General features: G+C 39.9%; 1 protein-coding gene across 2 annotated transcripts in view; it reads right to left on the minus strand.

The window, feature by feature from the left end:
- Nucleotides 1-4,096: 4,096 nt before the first annotated feature.
- Nucleotides 4,097-16,981, minus strand: part of LOC136005327 (E3 ubiquitin-protein ligase KCMF1) — a 47,329-nt gene continuing 34,444 nt past the window's right edge. Inside the window, exons 3-7 of one of the 2 annotated variants that reach the window (XM_065662721.1) lie at nucleotides 14,767-14,906; nucleotides 11,840-11,941; nucleotides 8,413-8,587; nucleotides 6,424-6,706; nucleotides 4,097-4,734 (exon numbers count right to left, since the gene is read on the minus strand). In XM_065662721.1, coding sequence (XP_065518793.1) covers nucleotides 4,473-4,734; nucleotides 6,424-6,706; nucleotides 8,413-8,587; nucleotides 11,840-11,941; nucleotides 14,767-14,906 — 962 coding nt within the window. In that variant the 3' untranslated portion in view covers nucleotides 4,097-4,472. Of the gene's footprint in view, nucleotides 4,735-6,423; nucleotides 6,728-8,412; nucleotides 8,588-11,839; nucleotides 11,942-14,766; nucleotides 14,907-16,981 lie in introns of both variants that reach the window. The other variant, XM_065662720.1, reaches the window with a different exon arrangement.

Raw genomic sequence — 16,981 nt, forward strand, 5'->3', positions numbered from 1 at the left:
TAAATACCCCAAAATAACTGTTGTGCACACAGACCTGCGCAATACGGCAGAGCCCAGCACGTCTGTATCCCCATGGGGCACTGCACAGCCGCAAGTGGACGGCACTGTTGCAGGGAAGGCAGGACACAGCACAGCAGCGGGGGCTCCGGCAGGGCCAGGCACATGCACGCAGCACCCCTGCCTCCGGAGCTGGAAGGATGAAATGGCCTCCCAGCACCCCTTCGTTTGGCACCGCGGGCTGGTGCAGAGGTGAGCATGAGGCAGGTCAAGGGACAGGAAAGGAAAGAAAGACTGAGTGATGCAGTGGGACACACAGATACTCAGTTTCTGGGCCAAGCCCCACCATCCGCAGCCCCTGCCAGCACAGCTGCAGGCCAAAACCCCTCCTGAGGTGACGGAGAGGAAGGAAAAGCCCCCATCCCAGTCACAACCAGCCCCCACCCCACAGACAGCGCAGGGGAACGGTGAGGGCGGTGACACCAACTGCAAGTGGCACACGGCGGGGATCCGAGGTAAAACGCGTTGTTACCGTCGCACCAGTTTGTGTCAGCCGTCGGGGCGGTCACTCAGACAGAAGCAAGTGGCAGACCGCTGCCTGCCGCACGTCACAAACAGCATGGCGCAATTCCAAGTCAGTTTTCCACAGTCAGTTGGAGGGAGCTTGTTCCCTTCAAACAAGTCTGCGTATCCCTTCAGCCGCCATAGCGTTGGCAATGAACACGGGCGCTGCTGTGCCCCCTGCTCCCCAACGGCCCTCTGGCCGCTCGTCCTTGCTTGCACGAGGCTGACACCCAGGAGAGCGGGCAGCCACCAGGTGCTGTGTGCCGGCAGCACGAGGCAGAGCACACCCTGCCCGCCCCAGCCCAACCACCGGCCCCCGCATCCCCAGCAGAACCTCCGTGCGGGCTCCCAGCAGCTGCTCCGGGAGGGTACACACACACACACTGGCTTCTGCACTGGGGTGATGCGGGTTTCACAGCACTCCAGCAACTGGAAGTCCCAGCAAAAGGGGGCAAGGACTATCAGGGGACGTGGGCACCACCCTTCAGGAGAGACTGTGGAAACTGGGCCTGTTAAACCCAGAGAAGAAAAGACCAACAGGGAATCTCACTAGTGCATACAAGTCATAGAATAGTTAGGGCTGGAAAGGACCTCAAGATCATCTAGTTCCAACCCCCCTGCCATGGGCAGGGACACCTCACACTAAACCATCCCACACAAGGCTTCATCCAAGCTCACGTTCATTTTCTCATCGACCAGCACCCCCAAGTCCTTCTCCGCAGGGCCGCTCTGAATCTCTTCTTTGCCCAATCTGTAGCTCTGCCTGGGATTGCTCCGACCCAGGTGCAGGACCTTGCACTTGTCATGGTTGAACTTCATAAGGTTGGCATCAGCCCACCTCACAAGCGTGTCAGGGTCCCTCTGGTGCCCTGGAGGTTGGTGCCAGAGTCTTTTCAGTGGTGCCCAAAGAGAGGACAAAGAGCAATGGCCATAACCTAAAACACAAGAAGTTTCCCCTCAACATCAGGGAGAATTTCTTTACATTGAGGGTGTCAGAGCACTGAACAGGCTGCCCAGAGGGGTCATGAAATATCCCTCTCTGGAGACAATCAAAACCTGCCTGGACACGTTCCTGTGTAACCTGCTCTTGGTGGCCCTGCCTTGGCAGGCAGGTGGACTGGGTGACCTCCATAGGTCCCTTCCACCCTTAACAATTCTGTGACTGTGTGAAGCACCAAGGGCCCATTTGCTGGCATGGTGTGCTCACAATGCGTGCTGCAATGTAGCTTTTGTTTTGTGGAGGGGGTTTTGCTCCTTCACAGGGAAAAGGCAGTAATCCCCCACAGGATGCTCCTGCAAAATGCCTGAAGCTATGTGCCCTAGAGCCCTGACAACCCTGAAAATAAACACAAATGTCTTAGAAATACCCCCAAAACAGTATCCTGACCCAGCTTACTATGAAAGAAAACACTTCACTGCAAACAGAAGTGTCAAACTATTACAATGAACACCTTCCTGGAGGCTATTTCAGTTTGTTTCTAAACCTAAAATACAGTACCCACCCCCCCCCCCAAAAAAAAACCTAACCCACACCGAAATAATCCCACAATCACACACACACACACACACACACACACACACACACACACACACACAGAAACACACCAAGAAAACCCCAACACCAACTGAAGACATGTAGGAGTGAACGTAATGCATAAAAATACCTTTAAATCCAAGCTGGCATATACTCAGCCTCTAAGCAAACACACGTAATATTGGGTTGCATCCTCTCCCAGAGGAAGTGGAATGCAGTCTGGAAGTCACGTATATGTCCTCTTGAGACTAGCCATATACCAGTTCCAAATGGCAACACACTGAGGAGAACCTACTTGAAATACATCTTGTTCCATGCAAACCTGAATTCACCTACCTGTGAAGAGCTCAGGATTACATACTTCATCACCAGTCAAAAGCAGATGGGTTTAAAAACATGGCTATGTGACTCACAGCTGGAATTAAAAGACAGCTGCAGAAGTTTCTGGAATAAGAGTGTCTGGATAATACATCAAACCCCAAAAAAATCAACTGAACAACAGTCTTCAAAATGCTTTATTGAACCGTGTGTCTTATTGTAATGTGCAGAAGATGTGTTTGAAAAGACTACAGCTTGAAAAATTTCTGCAAATCCTCAACAATCAATAAAAAAAGTCCCTACTGAGGGTAACTCTCAGGATAACCAGAGGCCTCATGTAAAGTTTCTCTTGAAACATTTTCTGTTCCAGAGACTAACAGAAAACAAAGCCAGTACTGCTGCTCTATGTGAAAACAATCAAGATTTGAGGATTTAAAACGCAAAAAAAAAAAAAAAAAAAAGAATGGAACTTAAACTTCAGCCTATGGGGTTGCTTCTTTTGCTGCTGTTATGTTGGATTAGCATACACATCACAGTTCTGCTGAGAACACCATCTGGTGTTCAAGTCTGTAGATTTACTCTAAAACCCTAGCAATGCTGCAGAGATGGAAGGATACATAGAAAGAGAGAGGGGGTGAGGTGAGGAAGATCTGGGAAGACACCATTATGATATAAGCCTAGTTTAAATTTTCATCAGAAGCTGTGTGCATTTTGGTTTTAATAATCTAACTTTACATTCAAAAAATCCACCAAAGGAAGAAAAAAAATAAAACCACAGAAAGAAAAAAAAAACACAAACATACCCATTCTGTCCTTGTCTTGGGGCTATTATAAACTTCTATGCACAAGAACACCATACTCTTGTTTTGCAAACCAGCAGGGTTAACAGCATAGGCATGTAGGTGGCACGATTCAACTAAAAGGCTTTTTCAACTTTTTATACCAGCAAAAATAACCAAAAGAAACAATAAATAGAAGATGCTAAAGTTAGCATTAAGAATTCAATTGTAATATTTTGACAATCTGGGAATCAGAACCCTCGAGCTCTCCTGATACTGACAGGTCTCTGCAAACTATGAAGCAAATACATAAATAACTAAAAACATGATTGAGACTGAAAGGCTTTCAAAAACTAAAGACAACATGATCCAGGTTAACTTTTTTTAAAACAGTGAATATATGAATTGTCTACACCTGAATAAAACATATTTAACAATTAAAAAATTTTAACAACCACAAACAGGAAAAACTTTAAAAAAAGTGAACATCATTTGATTTCAGGGCACACAAAAGCCCCTTGCAGTAGCTTCCAGCAGTGGCCTTACTGTTGTTCGGTCTCCTACAGGTGCATAAAATGAAGTTCAACTCCACACTAAGGTGATGGCTAACAGGGCAACATAATGGTCACATACATCAAAAACACCATGCCCTGGTCACAGCAATATATCCCACTGCAGAGTTTCCATCCTGTGCAGGAACAGCACCTAAAGATGCCATTCTGTCACATATTATTCAAAAGCTACTTTGTGGCCATAAACTGCTACTCAGCACTAACCTTTTTGTCATGTAACCTTTGAATAATGGGAAAGCTTTGGGTATTATACTTTTACTCCTTGTGTTTAAATTTTTTAAATGATAAGGTCACTAAAACTCATGCACGCTGCAAAAAACATCATGCAGTAGTTAAGGTAAACCATTCAAGCAGTTTTATTCATTAATATTCATAAATACACACAGCAGCTTCATTAGAGATTTTTTGTTTGTTTTTTTTTCTCTTCAGTTTGAATGTGGAGTATTAGGAGAGCCTTTTGCATGTCAAGGTACAGGACACAGAGCTTTTTGCTCTGCACCGCAACCTACATTTACCTGCTAGAAGTCAAAATTAGTTAAGTGGAAATGATTATCATATATATCTTTTCTCTCTTTCTTTTGAATGTACACAATGTAACAAGAGTGACAGACCTGAAATTACAATCACCAAAACAAACCCAAGATAGTTGTTGTCCACTTTCATTGGCAAATACAGCACAGAGGACATTGTCTGCAAAGTGGGATGTCATCAAAGAGGAGGTGGAGGAGGCTCGTTTCCTTTATTACTCTCTTTTAAATTTAGGCTTTCTAAAGCAACATCTAGAGGCATAATATCTACACAGCCCATAGCACCAAAATCTGCAATCTCCCCCCGCTCATCCTCATCTGAGGAGGAACTTTCTTCCTGCATCAAAGTGGACAGTAGAAGCTCCTGAACAAACAGGCTGCAGTCTGCCCGTTCACTTTCCATTGACTGACGCTCCACTTCCGACATCTTCGGATCATTCAACCTGTACAGCAGCAAGGGAAGAGAAAGACAAGCAGTTGGTGAAAGCCCATTTCCCCAGTGACACTACTGACAGGTGCCAAAAGGCACTTGAAAACCACTCTTTCAGGACAGCCCTACCTGCTCTGGCAACCTCCAACACCTCAGCACAACAGGCATGCATGTAACCAACCACCCCCTCCCTGCTGCTATCACAGCATTCAAAGCAGAGCCCAAAGCTAGAGGAAAGTAAGAAACTATTTGTGAGGTTTCCTGGTATGCAGAAGTCTTTCAGTGAGAGCTACTGTGATTTCCTAGACACTCATTATGTGCCTCTTGTTTCTACACCAACTTCTAACTTTGCAGATGCCACAAAATAAATTACTGCATGTGTAAAGCCTAGGGATTCCCAAAAGCACAATGCAAAGTTTATTCCACTGCTTCTCCTGGATTAGTGTGCCCTGATAGGCAAGGAAATTGCTCGCTCCAACTCCAGAAGTCACAATCTGTGAAACTTGCAGGTATTTTGATGAAGTCTCTCAAATAATAATATGAGTTTCTGGTACTGGTTTGCACTTAGATAAAAAAATTTATTAACTCAAATCCAAGTTTCTGGACACAGGAGCTCTGAAAATGTCCATACTCTTTCACAATATCAGACAAACAAGAACATGTACAGGGCAGCATGGTGGGGGAGATGAAGAAAACATTTATTTCAGGTCAACACCCAATCTTCTAAAAGAACTGGAATGACACAGCGGGTGACTCCTCTTTAAAATAACCCAGGGAAGTATAATTTCTAAACTAGGTAAGTATTCTGTTAATTAATGGCATCCTTTATTTGCTTTGTTATCCAGTCTTTAAAAGTAATATATAAACCTTTTTCAACCTTCAGTTTTTAACAGAGAATCAGTCTTCAGTTAAACAATGCTATCTTTGATTCTCCTTTACAGCTCAAGTCTATATGGTTGGATCACTGGAAATGCACTTGTTTTGGTGGAAGCAGTAGGGGAAACAAGCACAATTTATTTACAAAATATTCTTTTTGCTCCTCTTGAAATTGAGATGCAGCAACCAATGTTTACCCATTGCTTAGGAGCAGACAGACAGTACATTTAAAAAGATGTTACAAATGCAAACAAAAGCGCCTACATTGGCTGCAGACTTGATGAAGGATCTGGCATAAGTCCCCTGCCTGGAGTCACAAGTAACTCAGCCCAGTCGCAAAACCAGCCTCCTTTTCAAGGTTTGCAGAAATTTATACTAGAGCCTAATTCTTTAAACGCATTCCTAGGTGCATCAAAAGTAGTACCAGCACACCTGTGAGACTGCCTCTCCTTTTCACAAATGCTAAACCACCGCAGCATATTATTTCTGCAGCCAGCTCCTGGAGTTGGCTTTCCAAAAGCAGAATAATGCCCTCCCAGCCAGCTATAAACTGCTACTGTTGGATATTATCAGTTCCAGTTTCATGCTAGAAATGTGAATGAAGCAAGTTTTATGTATCACACGTTCTGTGAGCACTGTTGATGTCTACTGTGAATGAATTCCATATGATTAATTAGCTCATTAACTCTGGGATATATCTGATCAGACACTGCTTTACTAGGGCATGTGCCTAACACTTAAGTTTCATTGAGCTGTATGTCTCTACCAGAACCAAGGCAAACAAATGGTAAAAGGTAAATACAAGTAAATAAAGAGAACAAGTTACCTTGTTAGAAGAAACTGGGAATTCTGGATAGTCTGCTGAATGTTTTCTGTGTTAGATGTGTTGGTTGTTGTTGTAGATTGTGTCAGAGTGGTGTTAACATTGATCGTATTGGTGCGTCTAGTTGCATTGCGTGCAGTCTCCAGTTGTTGTCTTGCTGCCTGTGCATGTTGTCGTTCCAACTGCAGTTGCATTTGCAGCTGCTGTAACTGAGAAGCAGAAGGGCCAGAGGAGTTGAGCTGTCCTCCTGCAGAACGCCTCACACCTGATAGCTGAGATAAAAGCTCTGCCAGGGAAGAGAAAGTTTCTGTGATGATAAATAAGCATTACACAATGGAATGAATACACCCTTCATCAATTCCTTTTCTCAATCAATAATATCAACAACAAACAATCCAAAAGAGCCCATGAAGCTCTAGAAAAAAAGTCCTAGCATTAAATGTCTCAAAAGGCTAAGGAAGATTAAGACTCATTTATGTTGATCTCTTTCAAATAAGTCAAGAGTTTAACGCCTTCAGAATAACAGGTGAGCCAATCTACAAGGAATGCCTGGAAAATTATGCCCTTTGCAGCAACTCCTTGAAGCTTCAAGTCAAAATAGCAGATGACTAAGGAATTATTTTATTCTGCCTTTGGTTTGCAATTTTATTTTTGATCAATTTTGTTTATTTATATTTATTTGGTGATTTTATTTATTTATATTCCCCTCAAATACAGGCTTCACCTTCCCAGTATCCCACAGGGAAGCTGAGCAGCAGCAGCAAGGCAAATATTGAACCACTGCCTCAAACATCTAATAAAACATACACAATAAAAAAAGTACTGCTTCACATCAGAACTGGTCAGGTATTTTTACTGCATGAATTATTATTTCTGACAGAAGTACAGAGAAGACCTAGCAATTACATACTCTGTCCTTAAAGTTTTCCATTTCAGAGGGATGGAAATGCTTATAGCAGGTTTCACCTACAAAGACATTTATTAGCAGCAATTCATTGCTCAGAGTATTACTGCAAAATCTCCTCCGCACCCTGTGTAGAAGATTAATTCTTATATAACCTGCTTGCTGTAATTGATGTAAGGCCAGACAAAGGAGGGGGTGGTATGGCTTCTGCCCCTTAACTCTGTATTGACAAGTTACTATATAGGTCATGACAATTATCCTTCCATTAACAAAATACAATCCTTCTAAATAAGGTTTTCTTTGAGGCAATAAAGAAAATTATAGCCATTTTCTACATCAAGAACTCAGAACAGTCAAGTAATTTTTACCAGCACTCATAGCAATACCAAGATCAACTAAATTAATTCCACTGCAATTGCTAGAAAATGCCAAACAAGTTGTGCCTGGGAATCCTAGAGACATATTTATTGTTTTCTGCTGCTGGAAGTGAGACACCCTTTCCCCCCCACAGCTTTTCTAAACATGACCAAAATACACTGAAAACACTTGCAACAGTACATTTATACAAGTACACCTAAAAAAATAAATCCATGATATGAGCAAGTTCTGGCATTCAAACAGCAGCCTGAAAGCAAACCAAATATAATTTAAATGTCCATTAACATGCAATTCAGCTAATTTCATCTTCATTTAAACAGTCTCCTCCATGAACACCTTTATCCACATGGCAAATCAAAATAAGACATACTAAAAGTAGGTGATGAAAGTTGAACACAATCACCTGCAAAAAAATACACAGCACCTTTGCACAGATCAGTGTTGGGAAAATAAGCCTTATGCTGTCAGGAATGGAAAGCACAAGCTACAGCCAGTGGTTTCAGCTTCAGCACCTCCATGCACAGGCCCTGTGACAACCCAGCTAAGCACACTGCTCACCTGCAAGCAGCCATCAACCACATCAAGCACTGTGGAGCATATCTACTCATGCAGCTTCAAGCCAACAGAAAGCAGGGCAGCTACTATGACCTTGAATTTTATTTCCTGTGCAAGGAAGACACTGGGGTAAAATCTGTGGTTACAGCTCTTACCAGCTATAGGATCCATAGCTTCTCTATTGCTTGGAGAATACGAACTCTGAGAGGATGAAAGCCCACCAGGGGAAGTGGTAGTAAAGTGCATGTTTGATCTACGTGCACGGGGGCCTCCCAAGCCCCGGCCTGGGTGGAACATCCTACGTACATGCCGAACACCACTGGATTCATCGTAACCAAGAAGTTAAGAAAGCAGAACTGTTTGGTATTGAGAATTAAATTACAACATTTTATGGGTGTAATACTCAGGTGAGCACTGTTCTTCATTCATAATGATCCAGTTTCTGAGGTAAAGCTATGGTGCAGTGTAGCTACAGTGCAAATCCGAGTTAGTCAGCTGAATTCAAGATAGACAAGTCCTGTGTACACCAAACTCCCTGTAATTCTCCAGCTTTTTTATGATGTCTAGGAAACATCAGGATTCAGTTTTGGCTTTTTTAGATGAGAAGTTTTCTACTCAAATCTGAAAACTCTGATAAATGCATGTTCAGCCAAGCTTATCACAGACAGGAATTTTATTTTCCCTCCCCAATTCTTAAGTACTGAAAATAATAAAAAAAACACTGCCATACCTATCCAAAGTACCCAATAACTGTATTCCTTTTGACTTGTGTTTCATGTTTTTATCCAAGAAATTTCATCACTTCAATCCATAAGAAACGACAGGTTTCTGGAGTATTCAGCACTTTCACCTTTCCTCTTTTAGCCAAAGAAATACCACTAATTCCATTTATGACAATGTCGTCTTTCATTTCCCCCCATTTCTCCGTACCAGATGATTGTATTTCAAGTCTACCTTCTGTATGTTTTCTCATATAAATTAAGAAATAAAACTATTTAAAGATTTTTGTCAGGAAGTTCTTAACACTTATTCCTCCAAGACAACCCAGGTAAGGGTTCATTTTAAAAATCACTAGTATAACCCACCAGTGCAAAATGAAATAGAGTAGGCTTGATTATCTTATTTTACTGTTACCAGACTTTAAGTTTAGATCTTCCTATCTCCCATGTTCTTTGTTTTTATAATAGTAGGCTTGTATCCATTACTGTGTAAGAGTAATATACAGTAAAAGTACTGCGTCCAATGTACATTTCATAAAACACAGTTATAGTGCAGAACCTCAGGATATCATGGAGGAGGTCAAGAACTTAAGACTGAAAGTCTTGCCATGACACCAGACTTCTCACGGCAAGGAAGAACTGGCCTTACAAAAAGAGTTTACAGAACATCTGCCTTTTTCAAACCTATTAGTTACGCTACAGTGTAAAACACTTAATATCTAGGGTGTAAGAGGAAAACCTCCCATCACACAGAACATACTTTGCCTAGCACAGAATGCCTTGCACCTCTAAGTGTGTTAAAACTAGATGCTGCTGGAGACAAGGTACTGTATTAGGTGGACTACTGACCACACACAGTTCAGCAAGCTTGTCATAACTAGACCTGACAGAAAAGGCCAGTACCTGGAGCTTTTTCAGACACAGGACTATTGGGTAAATTTCCTAACTGCAGCTTTTGAAGTGTTTTAAGATAATTCTTTAAATACTAATAAAGCATGTGCCCAAGTCTATGCTAGAGTAACATAATACTCTGTAAACCTTAACTTGTGACAAAAAGATTAACTGAATATCCATGCACAAACCATTTGTATGACTGATGCTGAAAAGCCATTTTAAACAAATTTTCAAATATTTTTCTACTGAAGTAAGAAACTGGGCTTTAAAAAGTTGTCCCAGGCTGCAGGAGTAAAGTACACCATTTGCAATGGCTTCACAAAGTTACATATTCAGCCTTCCAGGACAAGAAAAAAAACCACAAAAACCCAAATACTAAAATAACATGTCTAATCAATATGCAGTGATGTGGCTGCTCCTTAGAGCTCTAGCAGACCCAACAATAAAAACTTACTCAGACTGTGACAGAAGTCTTCACTCTAGAAAAAGTGCAAGTGAAGAGCCTTCTCTATATCCTCTCTGTACATGAAGATTGTTACAGAGCGTGGAGTGTTGTTCTGTACAGCTTTAACTTCAGGTGAAGTTGTTCAGAACAGCAACACAATGGTATCAGAGAGCAGCCTTCTAACAGCTCCCTGACTTTGACAGTTATTTTCTCCTACGCTGGCAGATCCTCTTCCTTTTTTCCTACTTTAGACCTGCCTGCACTAGACATGAAGTAAAGTCCAGCATGGAATAATCATTTCAGGATACACTTCTTGTCAGGTTTTGGAGACAAGACAAGCGATAGTGTACGAGCAGAAAATTCTATATGCATTGTCTTCTATGCTGAATCGTGGACAATTTATTCCCAAAATTTGTCCAAGAAAGATCCATTTTGAGATGATTGACAATGAAGCATTACTCTGCATTTGAAAAAAATATTTTTTTCTAACTCAAGTATTCATTCCCAACTTAAGTCATCAAGTGGCATCTCATACTGGTTTGGGAGCAAAAGCTGAAGAGATGTGAATTCTCAAACATCTTGTTCATTTCAATATGAAATTAATTGCAGTCTAAGTGGGAAGATTTTTGGCCTACAGAAGAGTTACATGCACTCTGCAGTAATTAACATGTGCAGTTAGTCTGTCCTGATCTTAAACCATGGTAACACTAAAACAAAATCATAACAGAAATGGAGCCATCTCCTTAAATGCTATCTCACTTCTGTTAGCATAACATGCAGTTGCTAGGGCTTGGATTATTTCTTATTTTTCTTTTACTCCAGTTGGTAGAGCTTAATGTTTTTTTTTTCCTTTTTAAAAATCTTTAAGCAAAAAAAGCCACTACCAGAGTAATAATGTACTCTTTTTGTCTATTTGTTTAAATGAGACAAGGAATACTTCAGAGATACTGCTTACTGTAGGGAGGCTACACGAAATAAAAGCCCAAACCAAACTATATTTAATCAGTTAACTCAGGTATGTGTGTGTCCCCCAGGAAATCTGAAAGTTCTGCAGGGTATGTGTCAGTTAACAATGAAATTCAAGTTTTCAAAACATGGTGTTGAATGTAGTTAAGCAAATTTAAAATCATTTGTCAAAACTAGCTGAGCTCAGATCATCCTCTGATCATGTCACAAATACCTACAGCACACTACTGAATCTGGATACATAAAGCAGCATCAAGACTAATGATAAGGCGGGACAGACCACAGTGCATGTAGAAATAAAACTCTCTCAGTGTCCAAGTTCTTTATCTTTGCTGTTAGAGTGGAAAGCACTGCCAAGTTTACCTACAGTCTCTTCACAGTCTAATATTTATAATCTTTTAAACTAGTAAATGAATTTTTATTTTTGACATACAGATCTGTAGCAGCTTAAGTTCCACAAAAACTGGATGTATGAGCCTTTGACCCTAAAAAGCAAAAAGTTATCATGGCTACTACATGGAACAGTCTAGCCTCTTTGCCCCAACTTGGAAAGGATATTAAATCTCTAGGAGCTCTGTGTTCCAGTGTAAGATGAGCTGCAAAGTCATCTGTGACATGATTGGGATCCCCTCCAGGTAATGCTGCACATATTGGACAGATCTGAAATGACAAAACAAGTCAAAACACGACTTTATAAATTTTTTTTTTTTTTTTTTTTTTTTACACAAAACAGAACTCATATCATTGAGACAATCATTAGACAAGTGGGCATGATTCTTAGGCTTTGAAATCACAGTCTAGATAGTCACAAACTCCGATAGCAACATATTAAAAAAATACAGAAAATGTATCCAAGTGCAGCCAAAAATTTATATACCTTTTACTTTGCAATTTTCAGAATGTTAGGAAAACCAGAGCCAGAACTTTCAAAATCAGTTTGTAATGTCTTAAAAATTAGTCTTTGTACACAAATTGTCATGAACAGTAGAGTCTGATTACACAGGATTACTACTCATCTGCTTGACACTCATTGCAGCAGACAAAACAGAATGCGCAAGTATTTGCGGAAGTATCAAACTGGGACCACCCATCTAGGCAGTGTGTAACTACAGGTTTGGCAGAGAGGGACTGTTCCCCATATACCTACACAACAGCATTTTGGCAGAATGCACTGATTTCTGTCTGTGGTTTGTTTGTTGCTTTTTTTTTTTAAACCAAAAAACATGTTAACTAAGACAAACAGTGCCATAATTATGGCTTGCTTTTCAGTAACCTCACAAACAGCTTGAAAAGCATCTTCCGTTTTTCTTTATGGTAGTTTTGCAGTCTGCTTTTAAAGTTCCACAGATGACAAAAAAACCTACAAAAAAAAAAAACATTCCACAAAAATCCTCCCCCACATGTTAAATGCTCAAATGAGTAGCACTTTGACAGTTAAATGCAGCAGCTGTCTATTCATTTATCTCTATTCACTGCAGTCAAATAATCTTGACTTTATGGAACAACTTGACTGTAATATAAAGCCCAGGTTCCCAGTACTCCTCATGCATAAACTCCAGTATTTGACAACAGATCACAAACGACCATGGGCATTAAGAACACCTATGTAATAGCACACACATCCATAAGATGGATGTGAGAATAAGGTCTGGAAACAAGTTTACTGTAATAGCTGTAATATCTTTTGACAATAGCTGTCACACCTTCAATGCCACTTTAACTTCAGCAGTCAGCTCTGAGAAAAAATCACTCTTGAGCATAAAAATGGCAAAATTTAATGAATTAAAAAAATTCTCTGAAAGAAGGGGCCCATGGGGATGTGCACTGTAAAGTAAAAAGTGATTCCATTTCTGAAAACTTCCATTAAATAAAATAAACAATGATCTAAAATAGAACGCATCTTTGGAAGGACAGAGATGCTACAAACACTACAAGCTCTGTATCTAAACAGAAATAACTGCTTGAATACCTAAGACCACAAATATTTACAATCTATATTTTCTTTTTCAGTAATGTTGTAGTCTTTCAGTATCCAAGCAGTTCTATGCTTGGATATGCACACTAACCATTTATCACAAAAGCCAGATTCAAGATTTAGGAAATACAGTCATATTCAAGGATTAAAATATTGTCTTTTATCACTGTTTTGAACAAAGATTTAACTGTTGCAGACTGACTCATAAAAAGGAACTTGCTTTTTCTTTACACACACACACCTCTTTCAGGAATCAGTGGAGTAGCAGGTGTCTAGGATCACAAACCTAGGTTTTATGTACTGAGTTCTGGAAATCACAGCTGCAAATACAGGTGTGTCAAATTTAAAATCTGGAAGCATAACGCTGTCTGTCAGGAACATATCACTGACATCAAGTGGTGCAAATCAGAACTGCAGTACTAAGACACCACAGCCATCCAAACGTGGAACTTTCAACAGCTGATGCTTCATTTTAAAGTTGTAAAGTAGAAGAAAAACTCAAGGAGATGATAAAAACTGCTGTGTGTTGCTAAGTTAAACTATATCCTTCAGTGCAACTATTTGCAAAGTGAGCTTTTTAACTTTATATGTCCTCAAGGACAATCATAACACCTCTGGCATCTGAAACAGGCAGGCAAACCAGCTCCCCTATCACTCCTTTGCACAAGATCCTTAACAGGGTTGGAGCAGAAAGGTTCATTTTCTTCCATGGAATTCCTTGGAAGTTAAGAAAACTAGAAGATTAGAATATAGAACCTATCTGTAAGCAAGTTCTTCACAATGTATTAGTGATAATCCACTTCAAGCGTCCACATTTTTCTAGGAATCTATTTAGCCAGACGAGCACTCTACATGTCCTGCTAACCTCATTTCTCCTACTCCCATCAAGAGTAGGACCATCAAGACAGCAGGAGTTAACACCTCAGATGAACAAGTGTCAATGGAAATAAATGTTCTATCAGGTTAAGGATGAGAGAGACACCCCTATTTTAACAGCAATAGCTTCAGAAGAATGACAACTTTTCACTGCACCTGTATACCAGGTCCATTACAAAAACTATCTGAAGAACATATCAAATTGTCTCCCTCTCTTTTACAGTTACAAAAGACTGGCAAAGATATGAGCTTCCAGGACAACTACATACTGATTGTGAAACGGGAGACATAGCAACACAGAGTAACCCATAATACTGTTCTAAATTTTGTCTTACAGGATAATAACCTGCTAAACATGACAGCCTTTGTATCAGGACAAACAAACAGCAACCACAACAGAAAGCAAGCTCGTTATATTACAACACTCATGAAACACAGAATTTTGATGTCGCAGCCAAACATAGGTATGTCTTCTCTATAAAGCTTCTATATTCTTCTATAGTCTTTTATATTTTATTTAAACGAATCCATGCTTCAAGAAAGAAAACGACCAGGAGGATACCAATTCTCCAGCAGACAGACTCTTTTTAATGTATGTCTACCACAACTGAAAGCCAGTTCTGGAGGATCTTACCACTTCTGTTGATGTTTCTGCATGCTCAGAAGTAACATGTTCTTGAAGAGATGTTTCCGTATAACCCATTTTTCCACAATAAGGACAAGTAAAAGACTGTGGCTGCTCTATAGAGAAAGCTTCTCCACCATAGTACAAATCTGTAACAGAAAGTGTTTACACAGACATTACTTCAAAGCAGTAGTGTTTATTTTGTTCATGTAAATCTCTATACATGTATTTAAATGTAATAACTGCCAAATAAATCTGATATTTAATTGAAATGGCTATTTTAATCTTGTATAAAGGCTGATATTCCAGAAGTGTGCAAATTCTGATGACAAAACCAGACAGACTACATTTAATTCTCATTAGCAAAGACAAATTAGTTTTCTAGTATTCAGAAGGAGAAAAGATTCTTATGCATATATGCTGTAGATACTACCAAACCTCCAAACCCTCACTTTTCCATCACCCTTATTATCCCACATACAGCGTCAGCTATGGTATTATTCAATCATAGATTAGGTTTTCAAAAACTGAACTCTCAAAAGTACCTAAAAAATTTAGAAGTTTAAATGTCCTCAGTGATAGCATATGTCAATATTTATGCTGTAGCTGAACAACTGCTTTGCAGTAAGTAGTCTTAGAAATGCCCTGAATATGTAATATAAATGATTGACAATGAAAAAGTAGTCTGATTATGTGTTACACACTGGCTGCAACTCTCAGGTGTGTTGAATTTCAGCATTTCTGATAAGAAACAGGCACTTTTAAGTTGCTAATGTAGAAGTTCCAAGAACTTAACATGAAAATGCATCAAGCCATACAAGAAAAGAATGCTTTTCTCTCTCATCTTGTGCAGGTATCATGTATAAAACAAGAAATATGAATAAACTTCACATGCACATCAAGGTAAATGGGATCTTCAGCAAGTAATTTGAATTTTTTTCCACTGACATTCTTGCTAGCACTCACTTGTAAATACCTGAAAGTTTTTTTAATTATGAATATTCTGCTATAAATTGAAAATTGAACAAGTCTGAACAGATACTAGAACTCATGATCTGCACTGCAAGGCTGTATCTGTTTAGTGCGCTAGGAAGACATCCTTCTGACCACTTAAGTTGCGGTTTCCTAAGGGTTATGACTTCTTCTGCTATTGATGCCTTTAGAACATGACTGGGAAGAACAGAAGAGCATTTTTGCATCTGCAACTTTACAAAAGATGTACAAGCTAAAAAGGTAAGTACCTATAATCCACTATATTAACAGAGCATTTCAGATATAACTAGGCTTTGACAGCTAACACTCCAAGATGGTACAGGAAACCAACTTCAGTACCATGCTAATACGCATACCTAAAGATACCTAATCAGGCTGAATATACTGCAGAACAAAGTTAATGTTCAGTAAGTCCTTGTTTGTTATCTGGAAACAGCTTCTACAGCATTTAAATGCTAGAGGATGAGAGAAATATATCCCTTTAACAGGCATAGTAAGAAACACCCAAGGAGGCAAAACATACTTCATAAAGAAGAAACACTATCTGACACACTGAGCATTTTAACTAGTTCATCAAATTAACTACCACTGTAAGCTTGAGTATCATCCTGAATTTAGGTTTGTTCATTCACATACACATGAAGAAAACATTATATCCAACTATCCAAACCAAAATTTACAGCCCATTAAGTCTTAGTTCTTCGAAGCAGCATTTGAGGTTTCATTGACTGTTTCATACAGTAAAGCAGAAGGAAATTTTCAGAGAATGGAACTGCATATGATATGTGACTGAAACAGAACTGTAGAGACTGAAAGACAACTTTAATGTGATTTGTAAGACATGCCCAAAAGACTAGCATACCAACCCCCCAACCTGCAAGTCATTTATATAGTACCAACACAAACAGATGCCTGGAATCACTATCAGAGCCAATCACTAAGGTCACTGCACAACATATCAGCACTCTGTTCTAAATTCATTTGAGTCACCCAACACACAGAATGGGTGTTTCCTTGACAGGCTGTCAGGCATCCTAACAACAAGACACATGGTATGTCTTAATTCAGAACATCTGTCCTTACCCAATTCCCTTGCATCCTTGGGAAGAACCAGTGAAGCTACAAAAAAGTGGGAGAGGTTTCTGACCAACACTTAAGTTTACCATATTCAACTGAAGACAACAATATTATCAGATTGGAAGAAAACTTGTTGCAAAGTCTTAAATCTGCT

Source organism: Lathamus discolor, chromosome Z (assembly GCF_037157495.1).
Source record: "Lathamus discolor isolate bLatDis1 chromosome Z, bLatDis1.hap1, whole genome shotgun sequence".
Taxonomy (NCBI): domain Eukaryota; kingdom Metazoa; phylum Chordata; class Aves; order Psittaciformes; family Psittacidae; genus Lathamus; species Lathamus discolor.